This window comes from Seriola lalandi, unplaced genomic scaffold (assembly GCF_002814215.2).
Source record: "Seriola lalandi dorsalis isolate HSWRI2012SDOR001 ecotype SW California unplaced genomic scaffold, Sedor1 jcf7180002053855, whole genome shotgun sequence".
Taxonomy (NCBI): Eukaryota; Metazoa; Chordata; class Actinopteri; order Carangiformes; family Carangidae; genus Seriola; species Seriola lalandi.
The window spans coordinates 242,938-258,093 of NW_019524408.1; the positions used below are offsets into that span (position 1 = coordinate 242,938).

The window sequence follows — 15,156 nt, forward strand, 5'->3', positions numbered from 1 at the left end:
TAATCAAGTCGTGTAGACATTTGCCTCAGCAGGATAAATGGGGGAGAGCCAGAGCTGTCGTCACAGTAATATATAACAGTCAAGAGTGCTTAATATCAGCATCACTTGGATGGTTTTGATAGCCCACTACCTGAGGGATGGTACACCTCCTCCTTATAGGGTATTTCACTATAAATCAGGTATGTAATAAACACTTTCCTCTGATTACAAGAGAATCATAATCAGTGTCCTCACACCTTCCCACAAACTATGGCTCCTTCCAGCCATTTGCTCTGGTTCTCAATCAACAGCTATCAGTAATCCTGCTCAGTGCTACCATATACAATATATCTTCCACATTGTTCATCATCAAGCTTTGTCTGAATACCATCACTACAGGCTAAATCCACTAACATGGACTGCTGAATTTATCAGGGTTTTGAAAGCAAGAAATAATACTAGTCTGAATACAAACACCTCACGTCTTTCTTGTTGTCTATTAGTAAGTAAAACTTAATTTTAGAACTGCAATGCTTGGTCATTTAGTTATGACTCAAGTTTTGTTGTGATTTATCTACAGGAAACTAGGAGACATCCATGAATTAGTCCACTTAAAGTTTTTGTAAACGATCGTCACCGTCTGTCAGTAAACACACAAGAAGCACAACTGAAGGAAGTTACCTTGTGTATACTAACGCCAACAAAAAACATCAACCTCCAACCATTAGCCACGCTAGCATTACTGTGATATGCTACAGCAATGCTAGCAGTAAGCCGGCTAGAAATAGCAACATTTGCCGAATAATATTGGTCATAGCAAGTTAGCTGCTGTAGCCGTCACTAATGAAAACACACGTGACACTAAGTAGCCATCAAGTTGCTTACACAAGCAGAAGAAAAAAGCCGATACTGACCACGATTTGAGCCAGTAGTCCTCATGTCCAGTCCGCCTGTGTCCTGGTTTTATTTCTTTTCTTTGTCGGAGGCCTTTTAGCTGAAATACTCGTTACATTAGAGGAGTCAAATCTGGAAGGTACTTTCACCTGCACGCGGTGTACCGCACTGTGCTATCCCACCTGTGGGCGGAGCTTGTGTCTTTTGGGGAGGGTCAACTGTTTAACAGGAGGGACTCACATGCACTAATATGTGCGCGTACATGCACTAACATGCACACGCACACCCTGTCAGACCTGTTACCAGTAGGAAGCAGAGAAACTCAGTTTAAAACACAGTAGAGGGTGTGTGACTTTGTTCTCTGCTCAGGATGCTATTACTCCATTATATCTTTACATAGAAAATAATTGTTTGCTTCTATATTATTGTTTAAAATCTTATTTTCTGAACCTTTATGACAAAAACAGCCAAATTTGAAAATGTATTGTTGTTAGTTATATATTTAAGTATTTAATACATAACACTAATTGTGGAAATTAGTCCTATGAGTTGAAAGACAAAACATTGTAGTGTATCTGACTTGTACCCAGTAGTTATCTTTACAGTTAAACCTATTTCTAATTCTATGAACCGCAATTGTACATAAACATTTCAGTCAGTGATAAATAACCCTTTACCCTGAAGCCTTGTTTGACACTGGGGGAATGTCAGTCTGTAATTTTTGTTCCAATTGAATGTCACTCAGCAACTGGGACTGAATCAGATAAGCATGTGGCTGTGTGTCACTCGGTAATTAGTCAGACTTGAGACATACCATCTTGAGGCAAGTGATTAAGGAGGACAAGTGACCTTAAAGGACAACAACAAAGAGAGCGGCCAGTTTCAGACTTTAGACTTTCTTCAAATTTCTAATTAAGTTTTTTTTTTTTCCTCCCATTGTGTAATTTTAAAGGTGGACTGACAGAACTCCCTCATGCTTCTTCTAAGAAAAATAACACGTCTCTGCTTTTTTTTTTTAAATGAGCCTTTAAAAAACCTCTGCATTGCTCTTGTGTGCCTGTAGGGAATCCCAATCCTCCGAAGCTTGAAGGAATACTTCAACCCAAAGGCAACTCCCTCAAAATCAGCTGGATCAAGCAAGACGACGGTGGCTCACCCATCTTACATTATCTCATCCGCTATAAACCAGTGAGTATGGTGATTAGAGGTTATGGTTATTAGGTCTATGTGAACTACTTTGATAATCATATTCATAATTCTTTAAGCAAAATGCCAAACATTCTCTCAAATATCCTCTCAACAATTAATCAGTTGATCAAGAACTTAAATGGCAGACTAATTATAAATTAAAATAATCAAAGTTAGTTGCAGCCCTAAAGACTTTTATGCTCATGCCTTCGTGTCAATGCATATGGAACTGAAACGATTGCTGATAAATTGATTAGATGATTGCCATTAAATGAATCTGAAACTATTGATTCATCAATTAAGCCTGTTTTGAAGCAAAAATGACAAACATTTTGATGTTTCAAGCTTCTCATATGTGAGGATTCTTTGCTTTTCCTTGTCTTACATCATAATAAATTGTAAATCCTTGGGTTTGCAGTTGGTTGGACCAAAGAAGGACATCACTGTGGGCTTGAAAATATCAACTTGAGAAATAGTGGACATTTTTCACTATTTCCTGATGTTTTATGGACCAAATGATTGATCAATTATTCTGAAAAAAATAAACTGTAGGTTAATTGATACTGTAAACGAATGCACATACTGAATATCTATCTGTGTGTCCTCAGATACAAGCGTCAGAGTGGAAACCAGAAATCCGACTGCCCAGCGGCAGCGAGTATGTGGTTCTCAGTGGGTTGGAGTGGGATACAGAGTACAATGTCTATGTGGTGGCAGAGAATCAGAAGGGCAAGTCGCAGCCAGCAACCATGTCCTTCAGGACGTCCACAGAGCCAGATGCCATCCCAGGTACCCTCCCTCAATTCATTCGCACTAAACTGGAACTAAACTGCCAGAAAACTGAGGAGCCAAACTCAAAGCTCGAAACCAGAGCGTCACATTCTATTTTTAACTCTGAAAGGTGAATGACAACTAAATAAATCTACAGAAAAAAATAGATTTCCTGGACAGCAGTGAGCCAGAAATGATTTTCCGGCTGAATTTTCTCACTTTAAAGTTTTGACAGCCCTTGCTAAATGAGCTTGAGTTTGCGCTCACAGAACTGGGACAGGCACTTTCCACAGAGGATGAAATGATTTCCTCTCAGTGATTGTAGTTTTTCTTTAGCTTTGTTTACTATTAAAATAGAAGCTAGAGTGGATAGTTTGTCCCTTTGTAGAGGCAGCCTTCAAATTGACCCTTGATAATCACTGATTAACTCAGCTTCAGGAGAGGGTTTTTTACTAACCGTACAAAAACGACACAGTCTGTTAGATTCCCTTTAGGTGCTAGACAGTCGAGCGCTTCGCTGAAACATCGCAACTCGCACCATATCTTCCTTTTCACTTCTTTTCTAATTCATTTTCCAATCTAAAGCATTTCCCACTCACCCACCACTGAGTCACCTTCGAGTCAACATGTAGTTTTCCCCTTTGTGCTGTGCTTTTGCTTTGATGTGTTGCTGTTTTTTTCTCCCTTGATACAATTTTTTCCACCTTTGGTTTTCAGACCTGACACATTTTCACTTTCTCTCTTCCTCTGTTTTCCCCACCCTTCTCTTTTTTTCCTCTTTGTTTCCCTTCATTCCCTCCCCTGTACTCGTCCTTTATTCTCTTTCCCTTTCTCTCTCTATCCCCTCTCTCAATGTTCCTGCTCTCTTGCCTGGTCCTGGACATTGGTGTGATGGACCACGTGAACATTTTCGTCCTGACCTGTGTGCATTTTGGTGTGGTCGGGGTTGTGCTGTCCTCCCCCCTCAGCCACTCAGGGCTGCTCATCTGTGACATGCACTTTGGTATCACTCATCTTGTCCCTCATCACTGTACTTCTGCTCTCTTAGTTTTTGTTGGGAAAGCACATCATAACAGTAGCGGAGAGGTTGCCTTTTCTCTGGCCTGGCTGTCTCTCTGGACGCTTTCACTCCTTAAAACAGACTTTGTCCGTGACAGACTTGTCTCTGTTATGGGTGAGAAAAGGGTGCTGTGTAGCTTGAGAACAGACCAGACAGACATGCTGTACCAAAGGCAGTGGAAAACCTCCGCCTCCCACAGATTCACTCTGCTCAACATTAGCACAGCTAGTCATCAGTACTAGACAACAGAGGAGTGCCAGTTTACAGTAATGATCAATAGTGGAATTGAAATGAGGTTATTTTAAAAATAGATAAAACAGAGTAAAGGCTGAGTGCTGGACATATCCGTTTACATAAACACTGTTCTATATTCTTTAATCGCTCACAAAATTTTGCATATGTACTGTAAGGGTTTGTAACATTAACGTTTACATTATTAAAAACAGAATCGTCTAACTAAATATGTTTGTAATAATAATGGCACCGTTGATAAGCTGTACACAGAAGTATCATAAGGGAAACTGTTATTTTTGTGCTGATTACTAAGACAAATGTCCAGATATTTCTCATGCATGTAATGTGTATCAAATGTCATTCAAAAATACCTGTTTTTATACATTTATAATTGGAGGGTGCTTGACTCAGCTGTATTTAATTCACTAGCAGACCTTGTTTACATGTTAATTATTGGCATCACAAGAGTTAAATTATCTGTAAACAGAGAATATTTTAGAGTTGACACTCTGCAGTCTTCTGCTAGAATTAAAATGGACTTTACATAAATGGTGATGATGCCTCACAGGTTTTTGTGATATCTGGAAAAAGCCTCTCGTCCATTTTGTCCACAAAATGTCCTGCATGTCTGGGTAACTAGCAACACAGTGTAAGCTTTGGTTTGCTCTTCTTTCTAATACCAAATAAATGGGTTGAATATATATTTCTTATGTTTTTGTTTTTTCTAAAGACAGTCTAACCCATTTGCATATAAATTCCTCAACAAGCTCCATATTTAAAACGAAGTTTTATAAATAATTGAACACAAGTCAGACAGCAGAGTCTACACAAACATCATACTGCTTCTAAATTTATGCTGAGACAACTAGAACCTATCATTGCTCATTGCAGGTGAGTTGTTTCTGTGTTATGGAAGTATTTGCGGTTACAGTAGCATGGTTGTTTCTATAAAACTGTCACGCTGCAGTTGTTCAGCGCTCTCCCTCTCTTGTCTCATGTCTGGCAGATTTGGGTGATGAGGCAGCGCTCTCCATGGGCATCATGATCTGGGCAGGGATCCTTGTTGTGGTATTTGTACTCCTGCTGCTGGCTGTGGATGTCACCTGTTACTTTGTCAACAAATGTGGCCTCATCATGTGCCTCTGTGGCAAATCAGGCACAGGGACCAAAGGACACAACCTGGAGGAGGGCAAGGCAGCTTTCATGTGAGTATTAGAGACAGAGTACATGCACTTCAACAATCATTTAAAAAGTGACCCTGGGCAAGATTAAGATTAAGGTCCAGCTATACTGTAGGATCCAGTTTTCTTTTCCAACCTTCATTTATGCATTTTATTTTCACAAACTGGCAACATAGATGTTTTTAAAGTTGCTCTCATCAGTGTTTTTATGCATCTTTCAGATGACTTTTGTTTTTACAGCCCGCTTTTGTTGGTGATCACTATCATTTCCTGTGGCAATAGACAGTTGTTTTCAGCAAAACAGCTCTAATAAACACTACCTGCCCAGCACCAAACGGCAGCCAGATAAAGTTAGAGGCTAGCAGATGTATAAAGTGGAGCATTTAACAGTCAAATGACAGATTCAAAATGTTTCAAGTCTGTATTAAAACAATAGTTAGGTGCCCTCATGAACATTGACACAGGGTTTTGCTTGCTGTGATCATTCTCCCTGTTCATACCAGCCATTGGGATATTCCTCCCTACTGCAATTTAAATGTAAATTATGGAGACAAAATTCACCAGTCCCCTTTCCATGTAAAAATATATTCCAAAGTTCTGGCTTCAACCATCTGAGTTAGACATATCAAGTGGACATCTTCCAAAGTTCTTTGTTCTTGTCAGTACAAATTTCCTAATTTTCTTACCATCACCACTGTAGCTCAGCAAGAAAACACTGTGCAAACACACCCCAACAACTGGAACTTTGGAAGACACGTATAAGCTTCGGATAAATATTTGTATACATTTTTGCACAAAAACTGCAGCTTTTCCCCCATCACTTACACTAAAAGCTCTTTAGGGAGGGATCTTTTAAAGGCCAGTATGAACAGGAAGAATAATTAGCGAGCTAAAACTTAAAGTTCATATGGGCATTCGGCATTTGTCTTTAGACAGACTTGGAAAAAACAGTGTGAATCTATCCTTTAAAGAACCACATATTTCCCTCAGGAGTTGGAATAATCTAAAACAGGTCTTTAAGTAGAGTGAATATTGTAACATTATTTAAACTCTGCATTAACATATGAACTAGATATCCTCTCTGGATAAGGAGAAACATGTCTTAATGCAAGTTGTAAATGCACGCAGAGTCTATTGTTAACAGCATAAGGTTGGATAAGCAGCAGCAATATAATGATATCTTAGCCAAGTATGAATGCAATCTGTATATTGTGACTCCAATAAGAAACTAGTGAAAATGTGTCAGGTCTGAACAATAGTTATGCGATGGGATATTTGTGTTAAACTGTCATAATTAGCGTATGAATTGAATGAGTTGTAGCCAAAAACATGTTTTGTGAGGTCAAAGCGACCTTGACCTTTGACCATCAAATTCTAATCAGTTTATCCTTGAGTCCAAGTGAAGATCTGTATCAAATTGAAGAAATTCCCTCAAGGTGTTACTGAGATATTGTTCATGAGAATGGGACGGACTATACAGACAACCTGAAAACATAATGCCTTCGGCTCTGGCTGTTGCTGGTGCAGAGGCATAAAAAAATGAGCAAGTTGAATTATCATCTAACTGTGCTTTTTACCTCCCTTCAAGCAAGGCCGGCAAAAGCTACTAGTAATAGCAGTAGCTAGCAAGTCTTCCCTCATGAAGAAAGGTGATTTAAAAATGATTGATGTCCATCCAGGACATTGTTTGTTGCCCAAAAGCCCAATTTGCTAATATGCATACTGAGATCCGACCATAATCGAGATAATAAGAACGCTAATTAATACCAGGTGTAAATTCAAAGCCGTGTGGATCTAATGTCATTATGCAGTATAATGTATTGAGATACACATCACATATTACACTACATGCTAATGTTGCTCTCTGTCTGCTGGTTGTGTAAACATAGGCCGTTTTCTAACTAGTTCACCATATCAACTTTATATGATAATATGTTTTGTTTGGAGCTTGTTCTGCTGCCCCCAAGTGGCCAAAATCAATAAATTAAATATTACCATATATGATACTCTTAACACTATTTTGAGTAATAAATCTGTGATTTTAAAAGTATTCCAGACGTTCTTTAGATCAAGTTCTAATTTATCTTTTTGTTGTTTATACCTCATCTACTGCACTTGTACTTTGGTGACTTCCTACTTTTCCCAGAAAGCCTTTCAAGGACTGACATTTAAGATGATTAAGAGTTTTAGCTGAAGGTTTTACGTTTAGGCTGATGGAGCAAGAGATAAATGGGGAAGATTTTTCCATTAGGAAAAACTGAAGAGTTGTGCCTCAGGAGCAAAATAATCATGTCTTGTGATGGTCCATTCAGTCAGTATCTAAAGGAACAGGGAAAATACACAAATCAATAACATGGGCCATTAAATGAGATGAAGTTTTTAGAGTGGTTTTCTCCTTCAATGAAAATATGAAGGATGCTGGGTTTAAGTGAGGCATTGAACTAATACACTTGTGCACAATAACGCAGTTTCGAATCAATTTGAGTGGGAAGTTGCATTGTGTATCGATTTGTGCTACATCTCATGCTGCCAGTTTCTCTAAAATACAGCCATATGGACTACTTCATGTGTCAGCCGATCAAATATTCAGACTGTGATTGGGTTGAAGATAATCCATTTGGCCTGTATACATAAAGAGCTCTTATATGTAGGGCTTCAACTTATGATGATTTTTATTACAAGTTAATCTCAATTAATCATTCATCTCTCAAATGTCAAAAAATTGTGAAAGAAGGCCAATCGCGACTTTCATGAGTCTAAGGTGACGTCTTCAGATGCCTTGTTTTGTCCACCCGGCAGTCCATTTAGCTTATTGTGATATATGATAATAAATCCTCCCATATTAGACGCAGAAACCTGAAACATGGCAGAATTGTTTTCACTATTTTTGTTTGATAAATGAATGAGTTGATTATAATCTGTCGCCATCTTACCAAGATGTACATCTTTCCGTCCTACAGAAAAGATGAGTCCAAAGAGCCGATTGTGGAAGTCAGAACAGAGGACGAGTGCACAGCCAATCATAACGCAGCAGGACCTACAGAACCCAATGAAACTACACCTCTCACAGAGCCAGAGTGAGTAAAAGCTGACATACAGCACATAGCCTTTTTACTGCTCAAGTCTTTTTAGCTGTTGTACATTGCACTCCACTTCAAAGAATAATTACGTTATTCAACAGGACATTTGACCCTTGAAATTTTCAGAAAAGTTGAGGTCATTCTTGAGTGGAGTCCACTGAACTGTGTTGCTTTTCTGTTTTTATTCCCTTTCAGAGGCATTACTGCACTTTGTGTTTCTTCTCCAGCCTTTGGAGATTTTCTCTCTCATTATTAACAAGGTTGAAGCAATACCAGTTAAAGACACTGAAAGGCTTTTGTCCTCTTGAGTGTGGTCAACTCATATGAAGTCATTTGACAACCTCAGCAGCCATCTCTCATATCAGCAGTCTGGAAAAATTAGATTACACAGTATGACATTGTCACTGGTACTGTTTAACCCTTATAGGTGGTTCTGCGTGGTGCTGTAGTTTTCTGCAGGAAGACTGGTGCTTTTTTAGTACATTAGTTTTCCTAGTCGGTGTACTATGTGTTGGTGTGTGTATGGGATGTATCCTTTAATGTCCACTCACAGCATGACGCCCTCTTTTTCTTTGTTTCTTTTTCTCACTAGGCTTAATAGCTGCTGTTTTTTAGTTGCTTTGTCTATGTTTGTGTGAATTTGTAAAGCCAACTAAATCCTCTGCATGCTCTCGTCCGGGCCACCCTTCCTCTGTCACAGTCACCCTGGTGTCTAGTCTGTGTGTCTCTGTTCTCTCCCTGCTCTCTCAGGCTGGCGGCTTTCACTGCTGCTCTGGCACTGGAAACCCTCTCCTCCGTAGCCACCAACTCTGACACAGCCACTGCAACAATTGACCCCGCTCAGGACAGCCCCTCTAGCGAGACCACTACCCTCACTTGTAGCCTGTCTACCCCGGCCAACGACCCCTCACCCACCCCCATCCTGGCCCCGGCCCCTACTCCAGAGTCGAACGCGACCCCACCGACTCCCCTCCTCTCTACGTCTGCCGTCGAGGCTAAAATGGCCCCCTTAGTAGAACAAAGAGGAAACAACACCCCAGAAGAAAAAGAGAAAAAAATCACTCCTCCTTGTACACCTGAACGGACTAAAGCTCAAAAATCTGGGACACCGATACCACCGAAGCGTCGACACTCTCCCAAACTTGCCGCTCTGAATGCTAAAGGTAGCCCCTCTGTATCTCCACTTGCTGCGTCTTCCTCATCGTCCTCTCCTACTCTCGACACCAAGAAACCTGCTCCAAGCCCGCCGGTCGCCAAGCTTCCCATGCAGCCACACGCTGTAGCCTTAGACACCAAAACACCAGCACTAACTGCCTCCATTCGAGCAACCACTGCCCCTCCAAAACCAGACACTGATTCAAATACCACTGCCCCAGACTCCAGTGGTCGTAGCCTTACTGCCTTTGACACTAACAAACCTACTGACCAAACAATTGATAATAACATACCCACTGCCAAAGATGCTGTTACTAGCTCTCCTTCAGTGATCCACAGTGCTCTTAAAGTCCTGGATGCTGAAGAACCTGCTCCTCTAGTTACAGACATCTTCTCTGCTCTTCCTGTTACTGCCATTTCTTCTGCTCCTGCCCCCCCCAGTCAAGAGGCACTGGTCTCGAATGATCTCCTCACAGCGGTGTCGGACACATATGACTTACTAACCCCCGACGTGGCACCCAGAAGTGCTAATTTAGAGTTAGAGCTGACAAACGGGACCGAGAGACCCTCCCTGCCCTCGACAGACCTTATTAGTTTAGACAGCCCGCCCTCTGCCCCCTCTCTGCCCAACGGAGACGGAGCAGACCTCCCCCCCTCAGGCCCAGTTCTGGAGGCATCAGAGACTCTGGCCAAGACCGCTCCTCCTGTCAACGATGAGTACGGCTCCCTCTAGAGGTTTATCTGTGTGTGTGTGTGTGTGTGTGTGTGTGGGTGTGTGTGTGTGTGTGTGTGTGTGTGCGAGTGTAATTTGTATGCCCATTCATTCACCACCGCATCTTGCCATTGACCACACAATATGAAATATTGTAATGGTAAACTGTGGTAATGACATTGGGATAAGTATCAGTGAGATGTTGTGGATAGAGGAGTGATATAATGGTTTTGTTTTTTATGCTTGTGTGTGACAGTTCTCCATTGTGGGGTCTCTACTGTTGCAACATTCACCACAAGAATAGTTGAGCCCCTTTCAGACATGCAGCTCGTTACATAAATGTGATGGCAATTTTACACGTCGATCTCATGTCTTGAGAAGTCCCTGAATCAATTTTACAGAAAAAGTCACAATGGCAATCTTCTTAGTTTGAAGCTCACCTCGTACGATTTCTGTAAAGCTTCCAACATGACAGTCTGAACTAAATATGCGCCAGATTGAAGTACAGGCTACAGCAGCACAAGGTAAAATGTCTTTCAGCCTTCTGAAGAGCGTTGTAAGAAATGTATCACTTCAAGGATAAAGCTGGTGTTATTCTGTATTTTTCTTACTGTCAACAAATCCCATGAAAAGACCAAAACCAACACGGAGTTGATCCTACTAACAGGTTCTGTCTGTGGAGTCAGAACCTGATGTTTTCTTGTTCCTCTACGCCAAAGAGCTCCATTGTTGTCTGAAAAGCTTTAAAAACAAATAAGCCACATCATTGCACTGGGTGACATGTTCCTTCATTACAATGTATGTGGGTACTGTAGTTTATTTGGAGTGAACCCCACATTCACTGTTCTGCTGCTGTTTAAAACTACAATATCCAGCTATTTTAGGAGATTAAGTCTTTTTTTTTTGATGAAACTATATATTTGTGAGCCATTTTTCACAGTAAGTGGGAAGTATTGAGACATGATACATTGTCATGTCTGATATTTATCAGACTGATACATTGGTTTGGGCCTTTTGGACAATAAGAAAAATATGGAATAACACCAGACTTATCCTTTAAATTATCTTTAAAAAAAAACACTGTGAGTAACTCAATGTTGAATTGTTGTGGAGATTCTTCTAATATCAGATTGGTTTCTGAAAATTAGTTGATTTACAAAAAAAAATCAGCTATTTTGATAATTGACTGTCATTTTTTCAGAATAAATTATTAAACATTATGTATTTCCAGCTTTTCACTTTAATGGATCCAGTTTTGCTTTGTCTTATTCTACAATAAACTGAATATTTTTAGGTTTTTGAAGTATTAAGGGAAAACAAGCAAGTTTATGACATCACTTCAATTAATCATGATTTGAAGCCCTAAAAGTGTTTTTTTTTAAAACCCTCTTAGAACAACAATAATCAGACCTGCAGTCTCCCTCTCTGTATATTCTTTAATTCTATAATTATAAATATCCAGAAAAACAACCACTTTATGTGAGCAAATGGAAATAAAATGAGTGTCTCGACTTTATGTCTTCTCATTCTGTGTTTGGGCATTGTCAGACATTAAAAAATAGGTATTAATGATGAAATTAATGAGAGAATTTAGTAGGGGGTTGAGTTTAAGAAGAGGGGACGAGTTCTTACAGTGGCTATTAATTAAGTCTTCAACAGCAAAACAAGTTGTTAAAATCAATCACCTACAGAAAACATTCTTTACTTTTTAACTAAGCAGTTCCACCACTCCCTCTCGTGCGCCACATGCCAAATATCGCACAAGCATTGTGGCTCGTTCCATAACAGTCCTGTCAAATCTGAATAAAGCTGTAACACCTACAGTACATATGTAAGCCATCACTTTAACAGACAGATGAATCCAGCAATGTCTCATATTCCATGTCTGAAATGGGCCTTATTTTAATGACAAAACATTTCGTCTCAGGCAGTAACTCTCTGCCTCTGAGTGTTGCCTAAATCCTCAGCAGCTCTGCAGCTGTACTACAGAGAACAGAGGCTAGCCGTGGTGTTTTCCTGCTCTGAGCTGCAAAAGAGAGGAGAGGCGCTGCGGGCAGGATCTAGAAACTGTGCCTCACTGCTTTAACACGAACATGGATATCACAACCGCAAGCCCAGGGCTCATTGATTGTCCTATCACAGTCTCTTTGAGGTAGAACTAAACTGATCAATACAAAGTATTTGCTACACAGTTTAGGAATGAATTATATGGGTATGTCATTATCTGTTTAATTTTATCTGTCTGTTATCAAGGTGGTGAAGAAATATGTAAGAAGACGTCTGAATACATAATGTCTTCTTACATATTGGGTGAAGATGTCATTGAGAATAAATGGTTAAACTTGTGTTTAACTAAAGTGTTTGTTTGCTGAGAATTCTTTGTGTTCTTGCCAAAGATGATCAGATTTGTAATTTTGAAATTCTCCTTTTTCCACTGCAGGAAGATTTTTTCTGATGAGAAAGTCAAACTGGAGGAGGCCGAATTATCAAACGCCCTGACGGAGATCGCTGCAGAACACAACAGTATCATACAGACAAAAAGCACCGAGAGCAAAGCATGATGGGCCAGGGAAACCCCAGCCCAGTCCAAAACATTTTGCAGCAGCAACAAGCAAGAAACACTGCAGGAGTTTTGATTTCCAGTGCCCTTAACTACATATTCAAAACACACGTGTCGATTGGTTAGAGCGCACTTTGACTGTGCTTTCATTTCTGCTTTCATTCATGAAAAGTTTACTACACCCAAGGAGTTTATCTTTAGGTCATAAGAGATTTGTTTTATTTTTTTATTCTTGTTTTATTTAAACCAGTCAGGATGATTTAGAAAATCTCTTATTATAATGGTTGCTTGGTAAATATATGAAATTAGACTCTACTTTCTATTGTGCTAACAGTTTAAATTGCGACTGCACACAGGTATTGGATTACTATGAGAAATGTAAAAAAAAAAACTGACTATATATAGAAATTATTTTTGTTATTTTCATGTTCTACTGCTCAAATGTAAAACTGTTTGCATTTTTTTTTTGTTTGACTCTTAATTTGTAGACTAGACTCATTAAATAGCTTGTTCTGCATGTCTGACCTGCAAGTGGTTGTACAGTTTTGTTTACAAGGTTTATTGTTTCACTCTGTCTGTTACAGGGATGTTCCATCTCTCACAGATTTACTGGCATTGATTAAACATAGGCCCGAGTTCAATGTTTGGATTAAAACCATATTTGCTATGGTTTTAAAAATACAGGATTAACCCACAGCACGCTGCAGGGGGAAAGAGACTCATAGAATCCCACAACACATCGACTGTGCTTCATCAGATCAGATTTGGCCCATTTTATGATCAGATTTATTCAGACTGTCACTGCTGTACAACAGTGGTAGTTAAAAATATTCATTAATAAAATGTGTTTGATTAAAAAAGGCAACTCATTGAACACAAACATTCACAGAAAGACAAAAAACGCAGAACTGCTGATTCTCAGCCAAGGGTGGAAGAACCGTGAATCAAGTGATCAAATGTCTTATGATCTTGAGCTAAATATACGGCACATTTGTTTGGGGGGCAACAACTACGATAGCTATCACTTCTTCCTCACATTAAAGCAGATCAATGGTCTGGCTTCGTGCTTTGAGTTGTGCTTTTGAAGCAAAAAATAAATAAAAACCCTCAAAAGCATTTTTGTACTATTTAAAAACTACAAAGATTTCTTTTCCATTCCTGCCTGCAAGCTTGTGCACTGTGCCTGTGTGTCAGTAGATTGTCTTGTCATCAGTTTCTATGATAATCTGCATAGCTTTGTCGTGAGAGATTTAGCCTTTTCTTTTTATTTAATATATTGTATTATTAGAATAAAAGTACGATAAATGGACTAATGTGGTCATTATAACACGTGTAGTGTATAAAACTGTCCGTCTCTGGTCACAGCACTATATATTGCCAGCTATAGTGAAGGGAGGTGTTTTGAGCCTTGGCATGAATTCAGTCGGTTCTTTATAACGTATAACTACAAGGCAGATAGACGTGCCCATGTTTGTTTGGGGCAAATAGTTCTCATATTGATTTAATGAGTGTTAGCCTTTGGGGCTTGTTCTGGCATAAATACACATTATTTTCATTTCTCTCCCCCAGGTGTTATTCAAGTGTTCTGTAATGTGGTCTTTGAATTTCTTTATTTTTTCTATTTTTTTCTCAGTTTTTGTCTTTTTTGTATAAAAATCACTCACCAAGAGCGGCTGCTTGACAAGTTCAGGAAGCAGGGTGGTCCACCTGAAGCAGAGGATCAAACTTTTTGTAAAAGCTTTAGATAATAGATGTAATGTCAAGAGAACCGATCAAATACTAACAAAAAACAAGCTTTACCCACCTTGTACTCCACTGCTGTTACCAGACCACCTTGCTCCCTCGTCTCTGGACGCTCCTTTTGGTTTTATTGGGTCAAACTCAGAAAATATCTGTTGTGTACAGTCTGAGTGCTAACCCATTTACAAAATAAAAAATGGTTTCCGAATCTAATTTTGTCCTGGCCCATTTTGTCATTAGATTCAATTACTTTCCCCCACTTTTTTCACACTGTGTCCTGTCTCACATTCAGAGCGTGTAGTAACATACTTTGGACACTAGATGGCAGTAAATATCTGTTTTGAGATTACCTTTTTGTTTTCGCCATGTCATGGACACAGGACTATTTACAGAAAGGTTACAGTGCAAACAGGTTGTCTTGGGGCTGGAAGTTCCCCGGGCTACTTGTTCAGAAAGATGGGGAACAAATAAACACATGTTACATAATACATGTTTGTGTAGGAGTAAAGTTAATACTTCCAGGCTAGGATGTCAAAATACTATGTACCAGTGAGGGCTTGATATTTTCAGCCCTCACCCCCCCCCCCCCCCCCCCAAATCAG

General features: G+C 39.6%; 1 protein-coding gene across 6 annotated transcripts in view; it reads left to right on the plus strand.

Moving 5' to 3' along the window:
* Positions 1 to 14,767, plus strand: part of LOC111651919 (neural cell adhesion molecule 1-like) — a 73,102-nt gene extending 58,335 nt beyond the window's left edge. For all 6 annotated transcript variants that reach the window (XM_023401986.2, XM_023401991.2, XM_023401988.2 and 3 more), the window contains 6 exons: positions 1,937 to 2,061; positions 2,670 to 2,850; positions 5,133 to 5,331; positions 8,268 to 8,384; positions 9,138 to 10,259; positions 12,695 to 14,767. In XM_023401986.2, the coding sequence (XP_023257754.1) occupies positions 1,937 to 2,061; positions 2,670 to 2,850; positions 5,133 to 5,331; positions 8,268 to 8,384; positions 9,138 to 10,259; positions 12,695 to 12,815 (1,865 nt within the window). In that variant the 3' untranslated portion in view covers positions 12,816 to 14,767. The remainder of the gene's footprint in view (positions 1 to 1,936; positions 2,062 to 2,669; positions 2,851 to 5,132; positions 5,332 to 8,267; positions 8,385 to 9,137; positions 10,260 to 12,694) is intronic.
* The last annotated feature ends 389 nt before the right edge of the window (positions 14,768 to 15,156 follow it).